This window comes from Taeniopygia guttata, chromosome 1, assembly GCF_048771995.1.
Source record: "Taeniopygia guttata chromosome 1, bTaeGut7.mat, whole genome shotgun sequence".
NCBI classification, from domain to species: Eukaryota; Metazoa; Chordata; class Aves; order Passeriformes; family Estrildidae; genus Taeniopygia; species Taeniopygia guttata.
The window spans coordinates 89,285,225-89,312,698 of record NC_133024.1 but is presented as its reverse complement, the minus strand read 5'-3'; the positions used below and the strand labels follow the sequence as shown (position 1 = coordinate 89,312,698).

General features: G+C 42.7%; 1 protein-coding gene across 1 annotated transcript in view; it reads right to left on the bottom strand.

Moving 5' to 3' along the window:
- Positions 1 to 27,474, bottom strand: part of SH3RF3 (SH3 domain containing ring finger 3) — a 246,794-nt gene that overhangs the window by 20,636 nt on the left and 198,684 nt on the right. Inside the window, exons 5-8 of the mRNA XM_030279354.4 lie at positions 26,566 to 26,666; positions 22,293 to 22,463; positions 18,852 to 19,102; positions 14,559 to 14,851 (exon numbers count right to left, since the gene is read on the bottom strand). Coding sequence (XP_030135214.4) covers positions 14,559 to 14,851; positions 18,852 to 19,102; positions 22,293 to 22,463; positions 26,566 to 26,666 — 816 coding nt within the window. The remainder of the gene's footprint in view (positions 1 to 14,558; positions 14,852 to 18,851; positions 19,103 to 22,292; positions 22,464 to 26,565; positions 26,667 to 27,474) is intronic.

Sequence of the window (27,474 nt, the reverse complement as noted above, 5' to 3'; positions counted from 1 at the left end):
CAGGATTCTGAAATGAGAAAAAGATGTGCAATTAAACTAACTGCTAGATGAACTACTTAAAATTAATGTTTCTAAATAAGATGATTTAGACTGACTGGTTAGCTTGCTGCTCCCTGTCTCTCAAAAGGAAGTGAAAATGATTTATTGGTCCTGGGAAGCATTGGGAGCAACACTCAGATTTTGCAGCAAGCCAGAGCAACCTCACTCACCGAACACCTGAATGAAAGGGAATCAATGACAGAAGTCACAACGTGCTTCGACATACTTTAGTCTTACACATAGTTCGCTCTGGCTCTACCCATTCATAAGGGATAGATTTTGTTTCAGAAGCAAACAGTTAAAATTGCTTGGCCTTCCTTTGTAATCTTGTTAAATGACAGGCAAGTGACACTTGTACTTTTATGGAAAGCAGAAACACGAGGATAAATGGTTTGGATTAGTGGAGGCCATCTTATGTTTTATCCCTGATGTATCTATTCCTGCTTGGTTGATCTTGTTCCAGCAGCTGTGCCACCTCAGGCTGTAATTTCAGCACTTCCAACAAACCACATGGTATTGGGCTGGCCTGCACTCAGAGGGAAGACTGCTTGTGGAAAAATCAGGTATCACAGGAGGTATATTCTCCTCTCAAAATCAATTCTTCATTGGAAGAAAAAAAAGGTCTGTCAGTAGACAGTGCAAAATTACCAGAATTTTTGTGTATTCTCATTATGGTGAAATAATTCCTTCCAAGGATGAAACAACTCCTGAAAGATGCATTTAGATAGAGACAGAGGAGTCAGCTGACATTGAAAGAATACATCACACTTGCATGGACTGTGGCCTAGAGGGGACCAAAGCAGAAGCTCCTCTTGCCTGTATTTCTGAAAATTATCTGGGCTTTGCACTGCTGCTTGGGCAGCCTGGACTGAATGAGGGACAGGAATGAGAGGGGCCCTGATGGTCCTCAGAACGTCTGACATTTTAGAAGCAGGTCCCTGACATCATCAAAGCCACAAGCATGAAAATTTTGCTCCCTCCGAAGGCTGACCTCCAGTTTTGGCAGCTATCAGCCTCAAATCTGACCATTCCCCAAACATTTCTGATTTATTTAATGCATTAAAACCATCAGGCCCTGTCCCTACTCCCTCCTACCATCATGACAGCATATTTCAAACAAAACAAGTGATATTACTAACATGCTCAGGCTGATGGCTTCTGTTCTGGATGTAAGAGAAGCTCAGCCTCTGAGCACACAGGAGTGTGCAGGGAGTCACAGGTGTTACTTTTCCATGGGCATCACAGGCCCTGCTGGGATATCTGTTGCACAGACACAGAACTGTTGTCCTTCAACATTGATGTGTGATCAATTACTGAAGTACATAAGCTTTGCAGGCAAAGCAGCTGAGGTTTCTGTAACCTCCCTGTCAGCTGTGTTACAGGCATTTGCACTCTTACTGTATTTCCAAGCAGCCCTGTGAATTACTCCTAGGACACACTAAGATGGTTGGAGTAGTTTTCTCTCAAGAAGATCAACTGATCAAGTATACTCTTTAAATAATGAAGAAAGTAACATAATAATTTTAAAGTATTGCAAAGAAAAGTGCCTGTCAGTGTCAGAGGAATGACCTGGCATGCAAATGACAATTTCTTTGGTAAAGACACCAAGGAACTGTCACTTTCCAAATGCCACAGCACTTGGGTTTTAATTACTAGAGAACTTTGCCATGGCAAAAATCTTGCTTTCTCAAGTCTTGGCAGCATATGTCATAAGAGCATCCTCTCTTTAGGAAAAACTAATATTTCTTTTTTTTTTTTACTAGTTCATCTTTTTTCTGCTTAAAAAATACACCCTCCCCCCATTTGCTTAAAATACCCTATGCTAAAAACAGGTCTTTAGGAATATAAATTTCTTCTTTGCTAAATTGAAGTGCAGAGCAAGGATCAGCAATGAGAAACAGAGCTAACTGAAGAGAATAACTACAGCATAAGCAGGGAAGGGGAGCCAATAGCACTGTGGCTTTTTTTCCCCACTTTTGTACTAACCCTGGTTTTACTTTGCTATCCTGTCCCTCCATTTACCTTCCCTTCGTTTGTTTAGCCCTCTTCTTTTTCCCTGCCACACGACCTGCAGATATGACATGTAATGAAGTGCAACTAAGTTACACTGATTTAACTAATTACCACTTGTAACGTGTGCTACCCAAGCCAATGCTCTCCATTGCCTAATTCTATCCCAACTGTGAGATAAAACATGTTAGCTCAAATGTCAGGCTTAAACTGACCTGAGTGATCCAAGATACGTGAGGATATGCTTTATGCCAGGGCTGAAATAGGGTAATATCAGTGATGCAGCCAGTGAGAAGCATCTCACACAGGCTGCACACAGACTCACATCTGTAACCTCAAGTGCTCTCTGAACACAAATTTGTTGCATGTCTGGATTGTGCTATGCAATGAGGCAGTGACATCTGGTTGGTGTTTTCATTTGCAGCTACTGCAGAAATAATTACCAATGACAGCACATATACAGCATATTCCTCTTCACTCTGCCAGCTAGTTGACTGATGCAGAAGAGGCCAGTGTGACCTGAAAAAAATGGTGAATCCTGCCAACCAATAGAAAGAAATGGTCAATTTTAACATGTAAGTTGAAAATGCTTCTGTGAAGATGTTGGGCAAATATACCTCACATCTGAAAATGATGAAAACTATATAAAGATAAAATCACTACTGCACTGGAGCAGAAATGACAGCTTTGTCATTCCATCTCTGAGCCTGCCTACCACAGATGAAGATGAAAATCCCTTTACACAAGTCAGATAACGGTGCAAAACTGCAGGGGCTGATTGACATGCTGGCAGGCTTTCTGATTTTCATTTTAGCAAAACAGAGTGGGCAAACATTAACTTATAATTCTTATAATTCTCAATTTGATCCTGGTTGATTGGAATGTCTCTGCCTATAAAGATAACAGAATTACTAGCCCATCAGTTAAGCAATCACAACTTCTATTCAAGGTCCTGTACTATGATTACTTTGCTGTATCTGACAATCTTCCCGGAGCAGAGTAGGCAATATGATGAATATCTTGCACTCCTCTTCCTGCCAGACAGCAATGTGTTTGAAGACCCCCTTCCAGTCTCCCTCTTTTTAACTCAGCAGTATTCATGCTGCTTCAGAATTCCAGCTACAGATAACCAGATGCTACCAGTTGCTTTGCAATGTTTTCCAGTTAATGATTTTCTGTCAAACCATGAGGACATTTCAAGTATGTACCATCAGGGCTTGTCTCAGTCCCAGCACTAGTCAATCTTTCCATCAATTACTTGCTATGTGAGCTACTGAGTGTACTTCTAAAACCAGCAGTGGGCACTGAGATGATTGAGGCCACAAGCAGTGTCCTGGTTTTACCTGGGACAAAGTTAATTTTCTTCATATTGCCTTGTATGGTGCTGTATTTTGGATTTGTGACCACACAATGGTAATAACACACCCTGTTTTAGTTAGCAAGCAGCCCTTGCACATTGTTAAAGCCTTTTCTGCCTCTCACTCACCCCACCAACAAGGGGGCTCGGGGTGCATAAGGAGTTGGGAAGGGGCACAGCCAGGACAGCTGACCCTAAGTGACCAAAGGGATACCCAGACCATACTGTGTCACACTCAGCAACTGAAAGCCTGGGGAAGGGGTAGAAAGTGGGGCATATTTCGGATGATGGTGTTTGTCACCCCAAGTCACCATTACTGTAACAGAGCTGAGGATCTGCCTGTCAGTGCAAATTGGTGAGTGAATTCCCTGTTTTGCTTTGCTTGTGTGTGCAGTTTTTGCTTTACCTATTGAAGTGTCTTTATCTCATTCCATGAGTTTTCTCACTTTCACTGATTATTTCCCCCTTCCCACTGTGGCAGGGAGCGAGTGAGTGGCTGTGTAAGTCTAAGTTGCCTGCCAGGGTTCATCCACAACAGCAGGATTAACAGGGTAAGAATTCAAGACAATTTTCCTAAAATGGAGAAATGATCCCAAATCACCATAATGAAATATTCAAAGACAAGCATGATATGCAACTGCTAGGAATGAGAAATCAAATGCACACTGCAATATAAGGAGTGATTGGCCAGCCAGCAGCTCTGCAAAAGGACATAGAAGTTACACTGGGTCACAAAGCTGGAGTGAGCCAAGAGTGCTGTGAAAAAGACAAGCTTTATCTGTATACAGTGTATATATAAGCAATGGGAAGTGCTTATTTCACCCTAATTTGCACTAACAAGATCTCAGCACAACTCCACTCTGGGACTCTTTAACTCCAGCAAGCTGAAGACTGCCCAGATGAGAGAGGAAAGTGTAATCAGAAGTCTAGAAAACATTACTGTGAAGAAAGACAAGGAACTGGGCTCAGTGAGGTTGAAAGAAGAGAATTTTCAAGGACTAAACACATTATAAGTTTCTAACATGTGGAAGGCTGTCAAGAGAAAGATGATCAGCAGCTCCATCTGGAGCAAGACATGAAGAAGCAAGACTGAGTTGTAACCATGAAAGATTTGTGAGGGATAATAGAGAATTTCCTGACCTGAGGAATATGAAAGGACAGGAATGGATTGTTCAGGGAAATTGTAGAACTGTCATAATGGAACAATTTCAAGAAAAGTTAGACATCTGTGGTGGGAAACTGGCATCCACCTGACTTCCTCATGGCTGATGAATGGAAATCCATTCCAGGCTTCGGGGCCACCATCCTTACTGCCCCTCGTGTGTCATAGTCTCTGCTGGCCAGTTGTATCTCTCAGCCAGGTTCACTCTAAGTCTACCAACCAGGAGTACCTGGCTTAGATATAAAACATGTCCAGAAAAATTTTAGAACTTGGAAAATCAGCTCCCTCTTTTATGTCCTGGTCAAAACCTAGCTTATGTATCTCCGTTGCCACAGCAGGGACCATTGTGTTGATAGGATCTGCCTGCCTGACCTCCTCCTTTTTCTGTCTCAAAACTAAAGATATGAAAAATAATATGATGTTGTCCAGGAGGGAATAGAGATCTCTCAGGTCATAAAAAAGCCACCTAGTTCCATTAAAAAATATACTAGTCCTGGACTGATTATGAATTGGGACAAAAAATCTACAGCACAGGAAATCTACTTTACTGCAAAATAAGTTGGCCAGGGACTTGCATTAAATTACTTCTTCTCTCCCTGAGGCATCTGGTGATGAAGCCCAATGCCAATCTGCTTCTAGTCTGCTGAATACAGTGATCTGAGACTGAAGGTTAGTATTACAGCTTCTGTAGTATTAACTTACAGAAGCATGTCAGTGAATATGAACCAAACAAAATATATGCAAAAAAAGGCAAAGCAACAGGTTGAGTTCTGCCTTTAAAATAAATTGCTTTTTAGAAGGTTGACTGCTTGACACAGTATATTAATCAATTACGGGCAGCCTGCAGATGTAGTGTCAGAAAAGTGACTTTTGCATGGTGTACTTTTTGAACTCCTGAGACTGATCTTTTCTCCAGAGGGCAAAATAGTAACTTTTTTTTTTCAGTCCTTCAGAGATGATCATTGACTCCATGTCTTCACTTGGTCCAAAGAGAATTACTAGATGCTTGAGACATTAGAGTCAGTCTGGGCTGTTATTTTTTTTGACTGAAAGTGGCTTTACCATTTGGCAAAAGAAAGGCCGAGGGGTTGTACATTTTTATGCTGCTTCTGCAATATGAATAATAAACAAAACTGTACAAAATAAGATAAATGTCCCTTCGCTATAACTTGGTTATGCCCTTGAGTTACATAACAAAAATAGAAACATGCCACAGATATTTGTTGACTGTTTCAACATGCTATTCCTACAGTACTGAGGATTTGTCAGAAACAGCAATTTCTTTCAGTTTACGTAATTCTTCTAGTAGAGCTTGCTGAAAGACTTCTGCATTGATTGTAGATATTTTAACCCACCTAGGAAACAGAAACATGGGCATTGAAAAGTTGATTAGTGACTTTTCACAGGGAAGTTCAGGCTTTGTCTCCATAAAAAAACTGCACTGACACCTAAATTTCTTGTAGCTCAGTGAATAATCTCTGTTGTCTCTTGGTGGTTTAAGACTTACTGGCTTATGAATTCACAGTTGGAAAACCACTGAAGAAAACAAATGAGTCCTGAATGTGTGGGATGCCAGGATGCCACCAACTCTGACACACTGCAAGTTGTTTCATTGTTTTCAAGGCATCCAGCTTCCTACTCTGTTTTTCTGCTGGAATGGTTTCATCCTGCATGTCTTCCTTCCTGGTAGTGGTGGGGTAGTGTCAGCTCATGCCAGCTCTGTGTGTTACTGCTTCAAGCAGAAAGGAGAACTATGGGGACAGGAAGAACATTCACACTCTGGGTTTTTTAACCCATGCATAGGGACTGGGACCTTGATGTCATGAGGGAATGAGAGACCAAAACATGCTCTTCAGGAACAGGACAGGGAGACGGCAGAAGCCATGAGGGGAGGGTGAACTGCAGAGCTGTGTGGTCTGGGGTTGGCCCCTATGATCCCACAACAGGCAGAATGTGTCAATGTCTCCCACTGATAGAACAAGGGCACTTACATTTCACCCAACTAAGCCAAGGACATACTTGCCATCCCCACCCACAGCCTGGCCCCATCCAGCCATCTGGTCCTTGCATGATTTCTTCTGCAGGCAGAGGAATGCCATGGGAACGCCAGTGCCGGGATGCTCACACACAGACACACACTCGCGCACACATACGCCTCCAGCCTTCTGCTTCCAGTGCTCCCTTGCATGCTCTTTCTTTTGTCAGTTCTACTTTCTTCCTCAAGCCGTGCTAAGGATTTAGCAAAAGCTCATGGGTCCTCTGTGCTGTAAAATTAGGTCTGTACAGGTGCCAGGAGAATTTTGTGCCTTGGCATCCAAACAGCTTCATCTCCAGTTAGTAGATAAACTGAATTTCCTCTTGAAGTTAAAGCACTCTCCATCTTCTCTTCCCTGGGATCCACTTCCCCTTAAGGCCATAGAATGCAGCACAGAACCACTCAAAAGAGCGTTAGAGAAATCCACTGCGGACACTTGAGAAATCCTGTGACAGCACTGTGAGGCAGATAAGCAGAGGCGGGGGGAGAGGAGAGAAAAAAGGAATAGCTTTCGGAGACTGCTTGGCAGCAAAGTCAGTGCCTGAAATATCTGTGGGGAGTTTGAAAGCATTTCCTGACATCAAAAATGTGAAGAAGAAAAAGAAATTTTGATCAATGACTTATTGCCCTTGATCTAAGCAAAAGAATCCTAGACAGTCAGAAATAACAGAAATCTGTTTTATTGTAAAGCTTAAGTTTTCTATGTTTTGACAGCTGGGGCTCATGCTTTTGGCTGGGTAATTTGCCAGCTTTAAAATATTCATCACTGAGTTGCCAGGTTTTTGTCCTTTCAAATTGAGCTCTAACGATGAAGGAGAAGGTGCTGGAGAGATTTTAAGCATGAGTTTTCTCCCTAAAACAGAACTTTGTGGCCTGAGTTCACATGACCAGAAAAAAAGGTTTCCACTCCCAGGCCAAGTTTCTGGTGAATCACTTGCTGGTCGCTGAGCCAAGATTCCCTTTCTGGAGCATGGGAAGCAGCGGCTCATTTGTGATGAAGAGGCAGTCCCCTTGCCTTTGTTGAGATTAACAGTGTGTATTCTGTGCTCAAATATTGAAAGAACTGAATGAAAATATTCCAGACTAAAGCATCTTTACCAAGAAAAAAACTGGAACACCTTACACTGGAAAGTCATAGCTGATTCTGAAAATGATCAGTGACATGCTGGTGTTGGTGGCTCCTGGATCAACTCAGATGTCATACAGAATATTAAGGAAAATTAGTGCCACAGAATTTATTCTTTTTGGCGCAACCCTTTAGATTACTATTCCAATGTTGCTCCCTCTTAATGCATCCTACCCTTGTTTTAAGAATCCAAGTCTTCTGGTCTTGTACAATTTTTTTACTGCTATGTCTTGCACTGCTTCCACTTAATCACTTGGTTGTTATCATTCCATTTCACACCTGTGCAACTTAGTGGGCTTTCTTAGCCGAACATAAGGAACATTTTTCCCAAACTGAAAAATGTTAAATAATTTCATATCTGCTAGGAAGACTGAATTCCTCTTCCAGAAACTCAGGGTCAGCCTTATAGACTTGGAATCTGAAAAACCTGCTTGCATCAACCCTGTCCTTAGCTTCCTCCACTCATCACAGGTGACCACTATTTTTGCCAACCAATTTTATATCTACGAAGTCCTTGCAAGTGCTCAACATTTCACTTTTGAGACGGATCTTTCATTTTCTGGATAAGGAATTAAAATGTCTTTGGGGATATGAAGTGATAACAAATGCCTTTCAGAGAGGGACAAGTTAATATGAGAACTTGTTGCAATGCAGAGACTAAGAGTAAGTAAAAACTGAAAATGCATAACTGTGTAGGATCTGGTTCTTCAGGCAGTTTCAGGTTGACCATCTGATACCATAATTGCACAGCTGTAATGGGAATTAAGGTCAAAGAGCATCTCAAGAATTTATGAAACCAAATTTCTAAAGGGCCTTTGATCTAGTCTCCAACGCTTCATAAAGCAACTAAGTGCGCAAGCAGGAGGCCTGCACTGAGGGATGCTGCCAGGTAGGACTGGGCGCTGGGCTGCAGTTTAGGAGAAGGATGAGAAAGGCACTAACAGGAAGGGGGAGTGGTGGAGAGGGAAGTCTCTCTGGTCATGTCTACTCTGATATCAAAGACAATGTCAGGATTTAGCAACAAACCTATGTGTGTATCCATTAACCTTTGTGGCTCTGGCTTATACTGACTTCCTGCTCTATGCTCCACTGGGGAAGACTCACCTGAAGTCCTGTGCGCTGTTTTGGGCCCACAATATAAGAAACATATAAAGCTATTAGAGAGCATCCAAAGAAGGGCTACGAAGATGGTAAAGAGCCTTGAGGGGAAGTCACATGAGGAGCTGCTGAAGTAACTTAGCTCATCTGGAGAATGAGAGGAGACCTCACAGCAATCTACAACTTCCTCATGAGGAACAGTGCAGGGGCAGGCACTGATCTCTTCTCTTTGGTGCCCAGTGACAGGACCCGAAGCAATGGCCTGAAGTTGCGCCAGGGGAAGTCTAGGTTGGATATCAGGAAAAGGTTTTTCACCCAGAGAGTGGCTGGGCACTGGAACAGGCTCCCTAGGGAAGTGGTCACAGAACCAGCATGACAGAGTTCAAGAATCATTTGGACAATGCTCCCGAGTACATGGTGTGCATCTTGGGGTTGTCCTGTGCAGGGCCAGGAGTTGAACTTGATGATCCTTGTGGGTCCCTTCCAACTCGGGATATTTTATGATTCTATGAACTAATGCTATCCTAGGACAACACAGGAGCATGGTGGTGCCACATCACTTACCAGGACTGTTCTTGATGAGCAGTCTGGATGTAGCCATCCTATTTTGGGCAGAAAAAAAAGCTTAGAAGCACGGATACAAGTCATGCAGGGACATTTACAGGGCCAGAAAACAGGCCTTGGCTTGTTCTGCTTTGCAATGTAGTTCTCACACCAGCATCATGCCAAACATACTGTATCATTTGAGGAATGCATTTATTTTGAGCAGGACTGATACTTGAGAAAGTGAGTGACACTGGTAAAAACAGACAGATGTTTACTGATTTAGTCTTCACATGAAAAACTGTTGTTGTGTGTTCAAAGTAATTTTCTGAAGATGTATCTCTTCTTATCTTAACATCAGGAAACAGCAGCCTAATGTATTTTCCCATTTGTTGCGACTTGTTAATCTAGATCCACTACATATTCCAGGGACACAGTTCCTAAATTTAAAGCTGCAAACAGACTTGTTCTCTCAGCATACTTGTAAGAAATGTTTAATTTTACATTGCCAAATTTCAAATATTTCAATATACTCTGGCTAGGTAAAACAGTAAGGAATTGATGTAACACCGTGACGAATTAATGACTTGCTTGATAGTGCAAGCTCTTATTTTCCTCTCTGTCAGCTCTTGGGCCAGACATTTTGGAAGAGTTTAATCAAAATCCTCATCAAAAGCCAAATGACTGGATTTTAAAGAAAGTTTAATTACAGTGGTCAAACCACCCAGCATGATTTGCTTGATTTGATTAACATAATGAGGATCTCATTTAATGAGAAATGCATTAATTCATTCAAACAAGTGGTTTTATCAGTGGTATTAAGCATCAACCCAGATTATGTACAGCAGAACTATTATAGCAAAAATTGAGCAAGGTCAAAGCAGTAGTCATACCATAATTACAAGCTCTCAGCTGTAATCTACCAGTTGAACTGGGTAGTATTCCTGCCCAAAAAAGCAGGATCCCTATTTTTAAAAGCCCCCAAACCATACAGTTTTGATCCAATTCCACAACTGAGATCTATATTTCTTTCTTTCAGATGTTCAGAAGATTTGGGAAATGGGTCTGAATTTTCTGACTTTCAGATCTGCACTACACATGCAGGTATTAGCAAGAAATGACGAAGAACTCAAAGGAACTCTGCTACCACTCCACAACCCTAAAGGAAATGGATATTGTCCATCTGCTCTTTGCTTTATCTCTCTCCTGACTCTGTGATGTCTTTGGGATGCTCCCATCCCTAACCTGGCATAGGGCAACTCTGGGGGAAAATTTGCATTTTACTTCTGGGGTAAGGAACCTCCTTTTTGGAAAAAGAAAAAAAATTGCCTCAAGTGGGAAGTATTTGAAAAGAAGAATGAAGTGTCTCCTTCACACTTTCCTCTCTTCCAATGCCTTCTTTAGATACATTTCACACCCTATATTTCAACTTCCTTGTTTCAGGACCCCTTCCTCTGGACTTTGCACAGCACCCTTCACCTGGATCCCCCACTGGCACCCCTTCTCTGGTGCTCCCTGCTCTATCTCCCAGCAGCTGCCAATGCTCTTCTCACTCCTATGCTGCCCTGACCACCTTTACCTCTTTGACTTCTGCCATGCTCCCTCACCTTTACTCAGGCCACTTGTCATTCCTGCAGTGTCTGTGCTGCCCCTGCGGGAGCCGCCTTTCCTGCTGCTTCCTACTGTGCCCGAACAGCACTGAAACTTCTTTGATTTTCAAGTGCTCTGCTTCTCAGCCTGCTTGGCTACCAGTGTACTTTCCAAGTACTGTTACACAGTGGACTTCAGCACTGTCTATGGCACAGTTTTTCATCAGCTACTATCACCAGCTGGTAAAGGAGACCATGCTCAAAACTGTTCCTTAAGCAGACAGTAGGCTGGTCAAGGAGCTGAGATGTGGAACACAAGCCCAGTTGAGATGGGATACTCCAAAAGTGAAGACTGGCATGGAGGCAGAATTTTACCTCTGATTAAGTCAGCAGGAATATGACAGTATGACACTATTCTTAGGGTACCTAAATGAATATAAGTACCAAGGTTCACCTGCACCTTTGGAAATTTGGATCAAGATCTTCAAGAAATAAGCTGAAGCAAAGAACTAGAGATGTCAAAAAATAGACCTAAGGATTTATTTGCTATATAAATAGAAAGTGAGCAAGAAACCATAATCCTTAGGATTATTTCTGCCAGTTGCCTTTAAACCGCAAGGAAATGAGTGAAAGTTGGAATTGGAGTCCCTTGATTTTAGAGAAATCTTGGGATTTGCCAATACGTGACTGCTGCACACCAACAGGAACCTATGATATTGGCATATAAACGTTTGCACAGAGGAAAGCGTTAACAGTGATGATTGCACCATTCACTCAGCAAGGCTATTCTTGAGATGAAGTCGAGTCCATCTTGGAACAAGCAACACAAACAGCATACATGGACTCACTGCAGAAGCTGCCCCTTGGTGTCACATTTAGTATCCCTGAGTAGAATTGACATGGGAAATCATAAAACTTATTTTTTTTAGAAGATCGTATCTTAAAACACTTTTCCCCACTATCTCCCAACCCAGCCTTCAAGCAGACAATCAACATTATTAAAGTTATAATCTGAAGAAAATTTCCCATGGACCAATATATCTCACCATACTAGAGTGATAAATGCAAAAAATGCAATTTATCTCCACAGGCCTCAAAAGAACCATGAAAAACAATGGATCCTCGTCATGTCCATCCCTGAATGCAAACTACTTCTTATGAACTGTGTGCCCTCTGTACCACAGTGAACTCACACTGACAATTTCTGCATGAAAGAAAACCACGGCTAATAACAAGAAAATGTCTCCTAAAACTGTTATTCTCTGATCATTCAGCCTTTTTCCTCAGTGGTATCCTACCAAAGACGCTGGAAAGACTAAGCCAGGATTAAAGTTAACAATTTCATGGAACATCAAAAATTGTTGATTCTAACAACAACAACAACACTAATTTTATGACACACTACAACTTACACCACATATGACTTGCTAATCTCAAGTTTCTCAGGAGATAATTACCTGTGCATTTCTTCCATCCTATGTTCAATAGAGCTGAAGACCTTATTACCTCTCCTCTTACTAACTTCCCCTCTGTTCCTTTCATCTCAAAATACCTGATTGATTAATATAATGAAACTGAACTTAGAAAAATTGCTTCTCATCTTTGCTTATCTGGCAGCTTTCTAGCTATGTCCCTGCTGTTTTTTACGCCTCGATTTTGTCTTTTTCCTACTACATGTACTGATAACAGATACTGCCTTTCTCTACTGATATTCCCTCTGACTGTTACGACACTTTCCTATTTACCAAAAAAAACTGCCCAAACAGCCTTCACTCTGAAAATATCAAGCTCTGTTAGAGATATGGTTCCAGTTCTGACTCACAGATGCTTTTCTGAATAGTTATATGACTTTCATTCTGGCATTATCTAAGCTCTCAATTGCTTCAAAGAAATATTTGGGCTTAGAAAAGAGTAAAAACACAACTTATCTGGCCAAATATCAGTTAATATTCTAAAAGGAAGGGAAACATTGCTAATTCAGATCTTTCTAAAATGAAAGTGAACTATAACATGGATAAGATTCAGGAATATGTTGTCCAGCCCAGGCATTTATGTAGTACCCAACTGAGTTAGAAATGACAATTTTTACTGTCACTTCTTTCTGATACTTCCCAGATAGTGAACTGGGCTTTGGCAACACCCACTGCAATGATGTTGTATATTATTTCCTTCTCCCCTTCATGCATGGAGATCAAAAACCACTTCACTTTACTTCTTTGCATCCCAATTCAGTAACTTTAAGCTGTAACAGCTTGGAAAAGATTAACCAGTATCTTAGGACTGTGCTCAATATAATTTTGCCTACAGACTTTCAGTGTGCAGTATCACATGAATGCAAATATATGGACCTATCACTTAATGCATTTTAGGAAGTAATAAATAAGCCAGCACACAATGCTCTGAGGCAATGTGTAGCTCTACCACCTCCTGCCAAATGCTGTTCCCTTCCTTGGATTTGCAGAACTAGTAGGTCTGCTGGTTGCTCTGCTTCCACCGCATGCAGACCTTGATGCACACCTGAGAGTTGTTCTTTGTAATCAAGTACCTAAATGTCACATCGAGGACAGAATTTCTACACTCTTCTTCTTTCACCAAAATGCATTCAGAGAAAATTCAAGACAGGATTAAGGAAAGTATTCTAAAACTTGTATTCCTCATTTTGTGCAACTAGGGGTTATCTGTGGCCCTGAGGACACACGAGACCTGCCACCTCAGTATTACCATGTACAAAGAAACCGTTTACTCCATATGTGTCTGTCACCATGGGAACATATGGAAAGGATTTTTTTCAGGTTCAAAGGAAAAGTAGGCCCCCACATCTCTTCCACCTACTCAGATACAAACCAGGATCCTGCTCTGCTAGCCAGTACAGAGATAATCTTCAGCATTGATATATGGGAATTGCTGACAAAATGTAAACATTTGGTAAAAGCAAAATATCTGCCAAGAACCTAAAAGGCTGGGTGCTTAAAGCAGCTCTCCTCGCTGGCTTTCCTTAGCAAGGTGTGCCAGGGAACATGTACCCAGCTATCAGTCCCACTGCTGGCTCCTAAAAAATTGACCCTACAGTACACTGTACCTACATCCCATCGAGCAGTATCGCACTGCATTCTCGTCTTTTGGCTGTCACTGCAATGAAAGTTTCTTGAAGAAATTGAGATGTTTCTGGAAGAGCAAAAGCTCCTACCGCTCAGGAGCCAATGTTTTACTGTGCCTGAGGCACCTGCTGTGTGGCAGGTGCCACCACCGGCCTCTTTGACGTAGGGAGGCAGACGGAATCTGACCCGGCCATCCGGCCCTGATGGCCAAGAGCCCGCTACACCTCGCTGCACCACTGCAAATTTGCAGATCTCGGCGCTATCATTGGCAGAAACACACAAATTCAGCCCATCCAGCCTTGTTTCCCATCCGCGAGCAGGTAATGCGAGAGCAGTGTTGAGTATGGTGGCGGGGGAAAGATGAAGTGTGGAAATAGTGTGAGATGAGGATGCCCAAGCTGTCTGGCGGTGGAACCAGCTTTGGCAGGGTGCCTCCTCAGCAGCCTGCGGGAGGCCGCCGCGGCGGCAGCAGGGGCGCGGCAGAGGCACGGCGGCCCTTACCTTCTCGTTCTTCCTCTCCTCGGGCTTGCCGGCGGGCCCGGGCGCGGCGGGGCCGCCGCCCACGTCCCCGTTGAGGTGCGCGGCGCTGACGTTGGGCGGGGTGATGGCGGCGGCGGCGGAGGTGAGCGGGATGAGGGGCCGGGCCCCCGGGGCGGGCGGCTGGTGGCCGTGCTGCGGGGACACGGCGGGGTGAGGCCGGATGGCCGCGGCGGGCAGGCGGGAGGGCGAGCTGGGAGTCCGCAGGGGCGAGACCGTGGCCGTGGGTCGCTCCGGGGCCGGCACTGCAGGGTGCGCTGCGGGAGGAGCACAGAGCGCGGTTAAACTCGGTCCCATTGCCCTCGATGGGCTCTTCAGGGGCCACAGCTCACTTGGGCACGGCGCGGTGTCAACAACAACTGGGGACCATTCACGTGAAGGGCTGGCGTCGATGATCCTTGTGGGTCCCTTCCAAGTCAGAATGTTCTGTGATTCTGTCTGTGAAGGTGCCAAAGGCCCGATGGGGAGATAAGCTCTGAGCTCAGGATATCTCACCCTGCAAGTGTTTTTGGCTAATTCCCCTCCTGGCTGCAAAGCCCTGTCCAAAGTCACCAAAATTGGCTTGTTCCCCACAGTGATGCCACTGGGGAATGGCATTCACTATCCCTGCCCATGCCTGGAAGTAAATACCTAACCTGCTGCCTTTAAAAAATACATTATCTCATTCCAGCTGAGCTGTTTTTTGCACCCCCAGGCCCTCCTCCTAAGGTGATCGGTTCTGGAGCAATGGAACGCGGGACCTAAGGGGTTAGCCCAGATGATCCACGTTGACCCTGCAGACAGCAATTACAAAAGGAGGTGTCTTGTTTCAGCCCTAACAAAATGATCAACATCACATCACTGTGCTGCACAGGATAAATTAAGCAGAAATTCACCAGGGGATTTCTGAATTCAGCCTCCTCTCTGCCAGCAAAGTCCCTAAGGGACCATGCATTGCCTTTTACTCTGGCTTCTGCTAAGCAAACCCTGCCTGCAAGCAGTGGGAACCAGGAATTAGAGCTCGCCCATTTAGCGTTGCCTGTGACACACTGATGAGGTCAGCTCCCCAGGGATTCCAGAGCATGTTGCATGCTTCAGGGTGTAAAAAATGTGACAGAGCTCTGGGTCCATTTCCACAATGATGTTGTCTATGACTTACAGCTTGGTTGATTGCTTAGGTGTTACCTAAATACAGCTCCACTTCAAGTATGCCTAAAAGCAGAGTCCATACTCAGACATTCCCTCACATAAATGATTCAATAATAGGACTGGCTGGAAAGTGCCCATTTTGTAAATGATTTCAAGATTTCATAATCTTGTTTAGTTCTGTCTCAGTGCAAAATTTGAACCTCTGAACATTTTTTGAGCACAACATGCTCACTCACCCCACAATAGACTCTATTTTGGTCAGGTTATTCACCTGGGATGTGAAAACATAGAATGTGATCATTGCACTGTTTTCTTATGTGGAGAACAGATTGGTCTGGCTGAACTACATCCATTCCTGATAAATAAACTTTGAGTCCAGCAAATCAGCTTTTCTTTGACCAAGTTGCATTTTTCTGGAAAATTTCTGACTGACTTTGATCTGTCATTTTCTGACAAATTCATCTGAAGGACAAACTTTTATGCAGCTGGAGTTCACTCAATCTATAACTAAACAACAATGCTAGAACAACTCAAACCACTAGTTTCTATTCCTATGGTTATCAGTGGCATCCATTATAGGGATTAGATTGATAGAGTGCCATTAATCACACTCACTACACCAGCTGAGCACTCCTGCCGGGAGGGGATTTAATTTCCCAGCCTTCTGCCCTATTGTCTGATGTGATACTAAACATGATGGGCCAGTCATCATCAGATTAGCACCTCCACAGTTTATATGATTCTCCCTTACAGAAACTCCTTGACTCTATAACATCTTTTTTTTTTTTTACTAACCTTTATAGCAAACCAGCTGCACTATCTTTAGCCAGTCTGTAACTTGATACCACTTTACCATGTAGCATGAGGAAGGCCCTAAACGTTGTTATTACAGATGCCTTCGAGACTATTTTTACTATTAGTTATCATCATCCCCTCCCAGGACTACCTAGAACATGCACTGAAAGTGCAATTCACTTCCAGAAAGCCAGGCAAGGTACCCACTAGTTATCTGGAAATTATTCCCTCCAGATTTTCCCATTTGGAACCTGAGTGGTAAGCAATTTTGCTATGAGAAATCTAAGTTTTTGGGGATGGTTAAGCTTGTAGGATCTAGCTTTTGAACTACTGTAGGGATCAATGGCTTTCCTAAATTTAGAGAGAAAGCATACTAATGGAATTTCTCTGCATGTACCTGGATGCAGAACACTGATTTGATAATCATACTAGGTACATCACCTCTTTCATGTAGGACTTGGTATTTCCAGACACAAAGGAAATATAAAACATGAGAAACAGTAAAAGAAATGGCCTGCAAAAAATCAACTCTAAGCAGAGCTCTCACATTTTATTCTGTAGTTTCATCTGCTTACTGTTACAATGTATGCTTTGCTCTGGGATCTCTGGATCTGGACTGTGCTGCATCAAACATGCTATTAATTAGCAATGCTCACTGAAGGCTATTTTTGTTTTACACTACTCATATTTCGTTTTGGGTGTATTCCTACATTAGTGGCCTTGTAGAAAATTGATTTGTTACTCATGTATATTGCAAGCCAACAGAAACATGATTTGAATACTGTGCCAGCTTTCCTCTCTTGGAAAGCTTTTTCAAAAGTCAGTGCACCGACCTGTCCTGCATGGGCTCTGGTCCTCAGGAAGCTGGTGAGGACAGCCGTTATGGAGATAATGACTGATAATCATGAAAACTTCCTTTATTTATTCTGGCAAAGATTTATTTAATTAAAACAACAATCTCATGAACCTTCTGGAAAGGTTGGAAAACTCTCTGTTTGGGAGGTTTCGGAACAGCTCTGTGGTCCCTGGATCACCCTGCCTGCCAACGCTTTGGCACTTTAGAGATGTCAGAGTGACCTAGAGGAGCAATATTAAATCAGGGAAACTGCTGGAGGTGTGGAAAGAAGGTGTGGGGCATGCCAGGCCTGTGAGGCAGAGCAATCTGTCACCTTAGTTTCAGGGGAGTCACCTGCCTGTTGACATGGGCCCAGGAGGCACCAGGAGCACCTGAAAACTTCCTGAGCACTGCACCCAAAAGGGGACATTTTTGCCTTCGCACTGTGGGAGCAGGAGACCTTTTGGAAGGGTTGACTTGAGAGGAAAGCAGGACTTTCTGAAGTAGAGAAAAAAGGATAAATCAATTATTCCCCAGTGTGACGTGGATGCCATGTAAAGCCCTGAACTGTTTGTTGAGTAGAGGAGTCTCCACTGTTTGAGACTGAGATTCTCAAGTATTTGATTACATCTTCTTCCCTTTCGTCTGGACTGTGTAGGAGGTGAGATTAGATGGTCATCATTGTGCCTTCTGGCTTCAAAAGGTATGAATTCATGACTTACTCTGCAGGCTATTTCTCCTTTGTGTTTGCTCTGTTTTGTATCCAAGACCTCAGTTTTGAGCAGTCACAGTCATTACTGATCTTTGTAAATACAATGGCTTACATCCTTATAAAATATCAGAAACAAAATGTTTTAAATTTTGCTCTAATGTTCCACCACAGGATTTACTTTTACTTTATTCAACATCAGAAGCTGTTTAACATCAGGGAAAGGGGAATAAATTGTACTCTAGAAAATTGTGCTGTACATCAGAAAGGGAACCTAGAAAGAACACAGGCCCCCTGGTGCAAGAAGCTCTTATTCTCACTTCAAAAAGGTGGCAGCATTTTTCAGATCTTTTGCTTTACCACTAACTTGGGGTCCCATGCTGCCTAATAAATACCTTTCATCCCTGAAGCCCAATGAAATGCTTCTGAATTTCAAGGCATGTATTACTTGCTCTTCAATAAGAGCAGTATTTTTTTATGAGGAAGCCAACCGGACTCAGAACTGTTAATCTCCTTAGTATATAGAGTGCTTGCTTTCACTCAGATAAATTGTATAAATATTTGTAAACACTACAATCTATTTCAGCTGTAGCAACAGAACAATCTGATAAACACAACATGGTTCCCAGAGATCAATAGAAACCTGTAAATACTACCAGCAAAGAAAACATACTCTATCACCGATGGACAAACTCCACAATGACTGGGTTAAATGAGAAGGAAAGCTGTGGGGACAGGCACATTCTAGAGTCAATCCTGCCAGTGCAGGAGGCGCAGGGCGAGCACTTACCCATCTGCATGGCGCTGCGGGGCTGGCTGCCTGCCTGCTGAGCCGAGTACCTCAGGCAGTTACTCAGCTGCGGAGAGGCCGCCTGCAGCTGGGGATGCGTCGGGGGAGCAGTGATGGGAACAACTGGTCTGACAGCCGTGGTGGCGTTGCTGTGACCAGCCACAATGGGGTGGATGGCTCCTGGAGCTACTTTTGTTGTTGGAGCTCCTACAGCTCCACTGTTCCTGGGCTGCCCAGCTCCCACTGGCACCCTGCATGGAGACAGACAAGTGCAGTGTAAGCATGCTGCAGAGACCCCAATACCCAACCACAGTGGTGATATGTACCCCCAGTTACTTAGGGGGTTTAACATGATACCTTACCAGTTGTTAAAGTAAACTAAGGTATTAATCTATACCTATCTTTATAGGACCCATTCATAAGCACGTTGCGGGATATTTTCAGCCCTTTATTCTACAGGAAGAAGTGCAGGGTAAAAATAGAAAAGATAATTTTTCTCATCATGTCTTTTATTACCCTACATTTCTGTCTGAATAGTTTCTAGTAAAATCACAAATCTTAATTCAGAGAAAATGGATATCTCCCAGATGTCATTTGGTGTGCCAGAGGCTATTTCACATGGAGTGATAATTAAAACAGACTCAGAGATCTTTTCTTTGGACCAAACCTGCATACAGCCCTACAGGGAGAAACAAAGATGAATAACACTAAATCTGTGTGTGGCTAGGGAAGGGGACTGACAAGCTGCAGACTTGACTGGGCTTGGCTTAGCTGAACACTCATCCTATGATACAACCAGCTTAAGCTTGCTAAGGGAATGCAACAGGGACAGGAATGCAGCTGACCTGAATGAAAAAGAAATCCAAACATTTGTTGACATCTCTCTCACTCCTCACTTTTAAGTGCATGCATAATTTGTATTTCACCTGAGTGGCCAAGTAGACCTCAGAGGGAAGGGACAAGGCTTTTTCTCCTGTGAATTCAGGGTACAGCATGTCTTGATCCTCTTATCACTCAGCTAAAAACTCTGACTAGGACAGGAGGACACTTATGAAGACAGAAGGACATCAATGGACAAACTCAGCTGCTATTAGGCAGTCTTTCTTTGTGTTTCTTACTCAAGTTCCTGAATAATTTCCTTCCCCAGCTGTAGATGCCATTAAACAGGTGGATCATTTTGTGCTGTTTTCTTCTTCTGGGCTGCTTCTTGCACTAAGGTCCTCTTCCAGGAAAGAACAGCACAGGGTATATGTAGCAGAACAAAGTAAGGTGGAGGAAATGGAAATGAGACAGTGCAAGAGTTTAGCAAGAGAGGAGAGAATAACAGTAAAAGTGTAAGAGTCAGCTATGGGGTGTGGAACTGGGAGAAACTCTGGGCCCCCAAGATTGCATGGGAAGACAGAGAGGAGATGAGCAGAAAGGAGTATGAACAGTCTGGTCTGGCTCAAAGGACATGGGTGACCAAAGAAATAACCCTAAGAAAAGAGCGAATAGCTAAAAGAGTGGAATTCTGATGGAAAAAGACCAAAGCACAGGCTGGAGGATATGGTCCAAAAGGGCAAATATAGCTATTCCTTCTGCCCAATCCTCCCTCCCCCCAAAGTCACAAGAGGAAAGACAACACTGTGGTGTCATTGACTGGACTCATATCATGGTGCAAGGTTTGCAGATTTTTTTTTATTTTCTTCATTTTTTTTATAAGTCCCCAGGTTGGGAAAAGCTGGGAATCCCACCAGATGGAAATCTTGACTGTCTGTCATCTGCTGAGAAGAGCTGGCAGAGTGGCAGGAAGGTTCAGCTGGAGCTGGCTTGGCCATCTGCACTAGATTCAGTTTGCCAGAAAAGCACATCTAACAGTCCACTGAGAGCTGTGTTCAGGCAAACATGCACACCAACAAGTACAGCAGCTATCTGTGACTCCAACAGAGATGCATAGATGTTGGATGTGGCAAATATTCTCTGCTGCCCTGTTCCTGTCTGCCCATCTAAAGAGTTTGTTCTTTTTCCATAATGCTCCACTCACACACGTGTTTTGGCAGCATATAAATCTAGTTCAGTGTTATTAAATTCACAACTTCTTTCCTTGGGTTTTGTAGGATGTGGCAGAAAAACATGTATGAATCTAATCCTCTGCTTTTCTGTCAAAGGGGAACAATGTATGTTGAATGTAGTGCAAAGAGGAGATTTTGTTGCTGTCAGATTTTTATTGCTATTCGCACTGAGGGTGATTTATACAGGAACTTAATTAGCCCAGAGGATCATAAATATAATCATAATGCTGCTTTCAGGTTTTGTGGAAAGAACTTTTGCCCTTTAGCACTTCTCTGTCTTGTTCTAGCTGTGACATGCTGCATTTAATAAAGTCTTGCTGATTCAGATAACTCACCCTTCAGCACAAACCTCCTTACTAATTAAGAGCTGAAGAAGCAAGGAGTGAAGGCAGCCAAGGGGCTGTTAAAAATAAATACATTTAGGTTGGTGAACAGTGAAGAACCAGTGAATTAATATTTGAGGTTTCCTTACTGAAATGCAATATTAGGACTGTCAGCAGGCTTAGTTATTGCCTTCTGATCTGTTCTTAACTTTTGGTGTTACTCAGAACACATGCTACAGACTTGACATAAACTTTAGATGGAACAAAGCTGGATCAATTTTTCAAGATCAACAGTGTCTGACTTGTGAGGTGCCCTTTTCTGGAGAAGAGTCAAAGTGGTAGAGACAGTGTGCATATGGGAGGAGAGAATGAGAGGATATGAGAAGTAATGAATTCAGTTTGTAAATCCACAGTTGCTCTAAAGGAGATATGGACATACATATGCCACCATTCCCCTGCAAGAAACATATAGGGCAAACAGTCTGGGACACAGAGATGGACTTTCTTTTCAGCTTCTCAGCTTTGATTTGGTGTTGTCCAATACTGAGCTTTGACAAAGGGCATTCCTCTCCCCAAAATGCGTTTCCTTTTCTCATCTGCTGCAACTGAGGCGGGGGTAGGTAAAATCAGACAATTTATTTAACTCTCCTCCCACTTCAGAATTTCAACTGTTCAAACATTAGTCCAGGTCCAAACTATCCCAGATCTCTGCTTTAAGAAGAACAAAATCAACATGAGGAGCTGCTGAAAAGCAAGACACAAGCATTTCTTATTTTGTTACATGTTCAGTAATGATTTTATAGCAATAAAATCATTAGCCAACAGATTCTTTACAATAGTAAAATCTGCGTCTCTCAGAGGTTATAAATGCCATCATCTAATACAACTAGTGCAATCTCCTGAGGACATGGATAACTAAAATGCTACAACCAGCAAGTCTCATTACTAAAGTCCACAGTGCTACCAGAGAATTTCTGGAAGGGGAATGTAATTTAAAAGCAGAGCTACATTGTTTTCAGTGCCATCCAGAATCCCTCTCAGCCCCAGTACAGGCCAGTGGTCCTCACCTTGAAACAGGTGTCACGTAGTTGCCTGGGAAGACACCGGACATCCCACTCCTCAGAGACGTGCCCTTGAACCAGCCGTCCTGGCACTTCTCAATGACCCGGTACATCTCCCCTTTGCGCAGCTCCAGCTCGTCGTTCTTCTGAGGCTTGTAGGCATACAGGGCTAGGTAGCTGTGGGCAGAGGTCACACAGGGAGAAAGCACACAGATGACATCAACAGGTGACATCAGTCATCACCTGTCCTGCTCCAACTCCAGCCCCACAGAGCAGAAAGTGACCAGAAGCTCTGTTCAGAAGTTGTAGTTAAAAAGGGGCATCATTACAGGTGGCTTCACAAACAAGGAAGGGCAGAGACTGGATTCTAAGACAAGAAGGGAATAACTAATCAGAGTAAAAGGTAATTCAGAGGTTGATGAGACATGCTTCTCACTCAGGGCATAACCAAAGCAAAGCAATGCCACAAAGCAGCACCGAAGTTAAGGACGTAGCAACAGTTTCAGAAAAACATGACAATTAACAGTGACAGACAGAATAACAAGGGCTCAAGTAAGAGGGCTTTGCAAATCCTGACATCTGGAAGAAGTATACATTCATATGCTTCAGGGTGGGATCCACCTCTGTTGTGGAGTTTAGAAAGAAAATTTTCTTGCAGGTAGGCTATTTCAAGAGCTTTGCTTGCAGCTTTCTCAATGCTAGTTGTGCTGGCCAAGAAACAACACACCAAATTTCTGATCTGGTACAGTAACTCTTGTACTATGTTGCTAAAACAAAAAGTGAGAAAGGGCCACATTCTGCAAGGGGTTTTTTACTTAAGTAAGTGAAGTGGTAGAATTTGGTTTGCGTGCAAGTATTCTAATGTTTTGCATACATGTATGTTTTGTATGCAAGTATTCTAATAAATCTTTAATACAGAATCCAATATGTAGAACGTTTTATTTATTTAATTACATATTTTATTTATTCCCTTTGTTTAGAATCTTTCTATTTATCTCTCTTTTGTTCTTCTGTTTCACTTCAAGGATGTGTCTAGTGTTGTGAAATGACTACAGCTTAAAATCCCTGCAGAGACTCTCTCTGTTTAGAGAGATTCTTGTTGAAAATTAAGAATGATTGCTTGCACTTTGGGAAATAATGGAAAGTTGGGATAGAATAGCAAGAGTGCACACACAGAACAACACTTTATAAATACCAGATTTTTTTGTATTGTTGTTTTTCTCCAGATACAAAAAGGGGTTTCTGGTAATGCTTGATCAAGGTTGTGCCTTCCTGAGTTTTTTTATTTATTTGTGATTTACAGGCAGTGAACATAGACTAAGAGAAATGGGAAAACAGAGGAAGTGCATTTACACTCAAAAGTGCAGCAGAATGCTCTTAGGCTCAGCGATGAGTGAGAAGAGGCTTTCTGCCTACCTTATAGCAGTGAACCAGAGAAAAACCCAAAACTATAGCAGTTGTAATTGTAGATTTTCAGCCAGTAAAAATGATACATGACTTTTTACTTCTGCTTTCGGGAAATGTAATTGAGGAATAAATCCTGCTATTTTTCTTGATTCTATTTCTTTACTGTACCATAGATTTCCTTATTTTTCTTCTGAAGTAGTAAATAAACAGCAGTAATGAGCAGAGTACGAAATATTTGGTAACAGCTCCTTGGGGAATCTTAGGCTGATGTGCCTGGCTCTGTTTACCACGTGCATGGGGTACAAAGACCTAATCAGAAACTGTATTGCATTAGTCAACAGATGGGAGAAACCACCCTGCACATCCTTTTTTTAGCCTATATAATCGGGTGGTCTTGAGCAGGTCTGTAGCTGTTCACCTTACAGAAAACATGAGGCTACATATGATCTGAAGAACATTAAAATGCGTCACCCTGACAAGAAATAAGTTTCATGCTTCAGTGCTAATCCTTCAGCACTGTGCTCAGCAAGGACATAACAGAAAGTGCCAGACTGCACTCACTTGAGGGAGCAGAAAGTGTGGCTTTGACTGTCCCTTTTGAAATTGCTGCTTACACAGGGTCAAGATTCAAAAGCTATGGGTAAAACAGGGAGTCAGGGATAGAGCATTTTAGATAGACTCACTTAGCCTTTTCCTCCATTGGGCTACATGTAATAATGTAATTTACAGGTGGAGATTCTGGAAGCAGGTGCATGGAAAATTACCCTAAGTGGATAGGCTGTTGTGCCTTACAGCTATCTCCAGATCGTCTATTAGTTTCTCTTTGTTCTCTCCTACTAGCTTCACCTAGCAAATTCCCCCAAATCAGCTACCAGTAAGTCTGAATATCCAATGAGCCTTAACTTCCTCTGGGTAGGGTATTGAAATCCTTGCAGAGACTAAAAGAAGGTGTACAACAGCCCAGCACAGATGCCACACCAAAAAGACCAATCTCTGTATGGCTAAAGTGATGAAAGCTTGTGTGTGACAACCGGGTAGGGTGACCCTGGCAAAACACATGTGATCAGCACTTTCTTTGTGGACCAGCAGTCCCACCTCCTGTGCAGGAGGGTAGTGAGGATGCCCATCCCTGGGTGTCTCCTCTTTTGTTCCAGAGGCACAGGGTTCTCCAAACCCAGTGACAGGCCCAGCCTGGGTCTGCAGCCCACCCTGTGGGCAGGCGTAAACTCCATTCTTGGCAGGGAGGCGGCTGTGGGAGAGCTGGGGGGGATGCCTGCTCTCATCCATGGCTGAAAACAATTTGATTGCAGGCAGCTTCCCTCCCCAGAATTTGTTTCTTGGTTTTTCCTCTGGCAGAAAATCAGGTCTAGTGGTCCCATTTGCTGAGGATGATTTTGCCTTAAGGCAAAGTCTTTGGATTTGGACACATTTCACTGTTCTCTAGATTTTAGGTGTGAAACTTCACCAGCTAACTCTGTACAGCCTAGAAGAAGGTGTTACAACAACAATCTGAAATCTTGCAAAATGTAGTATCAGATTATTCTGGGCTATGTGAAACAGTGAGGCTAAGGCTTGGAAGTGGGACCTAGAAGAACCCAAAATGTTTATTAGAAGTTCCCTGAAAAAAAATTGAAGTGTGAAGTGTTCTTGGCCTTGGGTAGCTGCCTGTGACTCTGCTTACAACTCAGAAGCCCCAGGGTTTAGAGTTGCACCTCCCCACTACTGCTACAGCTTTCAAATAATGCATCCTCTTTGACTGGAACTTGGCTCGCAAATGCAGAATGACAGACCGGATTACAAGGCTGCTTCACAAGGGAGATTACAGGAGAAGCATGGGAGGGAGAAGGGGAGGCTTGATGAGGCATGGAGTCAGGGGCATTTCCAGAGAGCTGAAAAATGTCCTGATTCAGCAACCAGGTACTTCAAATATTGCCAGTTACCACTTCTTAGTCAGGGCAAGGCTTGAAATAAACATGTGCCCCACTATGTGCCACTCAGGCCATGTAGAGTGAGCACAGGGTGATGATGAGACCTCTCTGTGGGGCATTCAGTGATGTGTGGCATCCCTCAGGTATATATAAAGATCTGAAATAAATAGCTAAGAAGAATTTTGTTTCGTTCTGATCCAGCACCCCTATTGTTCTTCTTAAAGAAGATCTCTTTAAAGTCTCTTTAGGATTTTGTGAATTCAGACTCTGTTTTAGCCATATCATAAAACCCAAAAATATGGATGTGCTTGTGTGTGTGTGTGTGTGTGTGTGTGTGTGTGTGTGTGTAGTTGTCCTGCTTTTATGAGGTATATCTGTTGAGAGGAAAGGATTCAGTAGTTAATTAGACAAGTATCAGATAAACCAACCAGGCTAGAAGAGACTTGATAAAATGAAGTCTACTCTTTTTGTTCTGTGAACCTTCTGTTATTCTACGTACTATTCAACAAGACCATATGCCAAAGATGTGAATCATTCAATGCCTTGTTCATTCATTGTTGATGGCACAAAAAGTGTGACTGCGCCATTTTTTTGTGCAACTGGTTAATCATGAATATATAAGGTGTTTGACTGTGTAGGACTACACCTTTTTAAGAGCTTTAAAAGAAAGAAGATTTTCTCAGAGGTACTCAGTTTGCTTCACAGTCATCCATACAGCTATCATAAACAAAGTCTAAAAGGGCTCACAAAGAAAGAGGGAAGTCTTGCCTTCTCTATTAATTTTTCAATTTCAGCAGGGGCTGCCTCATGTTTGAAATTGCAATCTCTCTTTTCTCAGAATGCACCTGCGATGAGATCCAGGCATTCAGGTTTCAAGCACACACATGCATGTACACACACAATTGGAAACAAAGAGTACACAGTGACTGAAATGAGCTGCTTACATATTGAGGGGGAGCTGGACCTTCGATGGTGTTCCCTGATCTCCAATTATTGCACTTGTCCTGGGACCAGCCACTGTGGCTGTTCCAATCAAAGAGGAATCCTGAAAATACACAAAGAAGAACACACAAGGATTTAAGATGAAAGCCATCATTTCCTAAATTGGTATGGGGTGAAGGCATAGAAGAATTAACCACATATTTTATAAATTCTTAGATTTTCTAACTTCATTATATTGCCTTAAAAAAAGGCTTATTATAGACTTACACATTCCAAAAATACATCTCTGACACAAAGGATTAGCAGAATTTTCATGTACCTGACAGAGAAATTTTAGTTGTATGCACACCTTAAAAGTTTTACAATGTCAAACTACTTAACTGCTTTGTAAAGTCAGCTCAGCATGTGCATCTGCAATAGTACCATCTCTGATAAAAGTAACCTTTTCCCCTCAAAAACTTGTTTTTAAATCGGTAATCTTTTGGTAGTGGTTATGGATCTCTGAAGAAGAAGATACTATTCAATTTCCAAAATGCAGTCTCATTTCTATGTACTCTTTTTATCATCAGGAATATTCTTCTCCTTCAAAAGAAGGTGACTACTCAACCTAAAACTTTCTCTGAATGGAGAAAATAGTTCACACCACTTTTACCCCAGAGAATAAATCTCCACTCTCATATAGACAGCTGGACAGATCTTCTCCAGCTATTCATGTGAAAGGCAATTCTAAGTGTTATCATTCATTTCTCAAAGCCTAATGCTCAGCCAAATTATATAGGGCAATCTCTTTTTGAGTTGTCTCACCAAAGTCCTCATTAATCTATGTCAAAAATGAATCCTGACTGGAAACGTCTCCTGAACTAATGCCAAAGCCTGTAGCAACAGATCTTTATTGCAGACAGGGCAGAGCT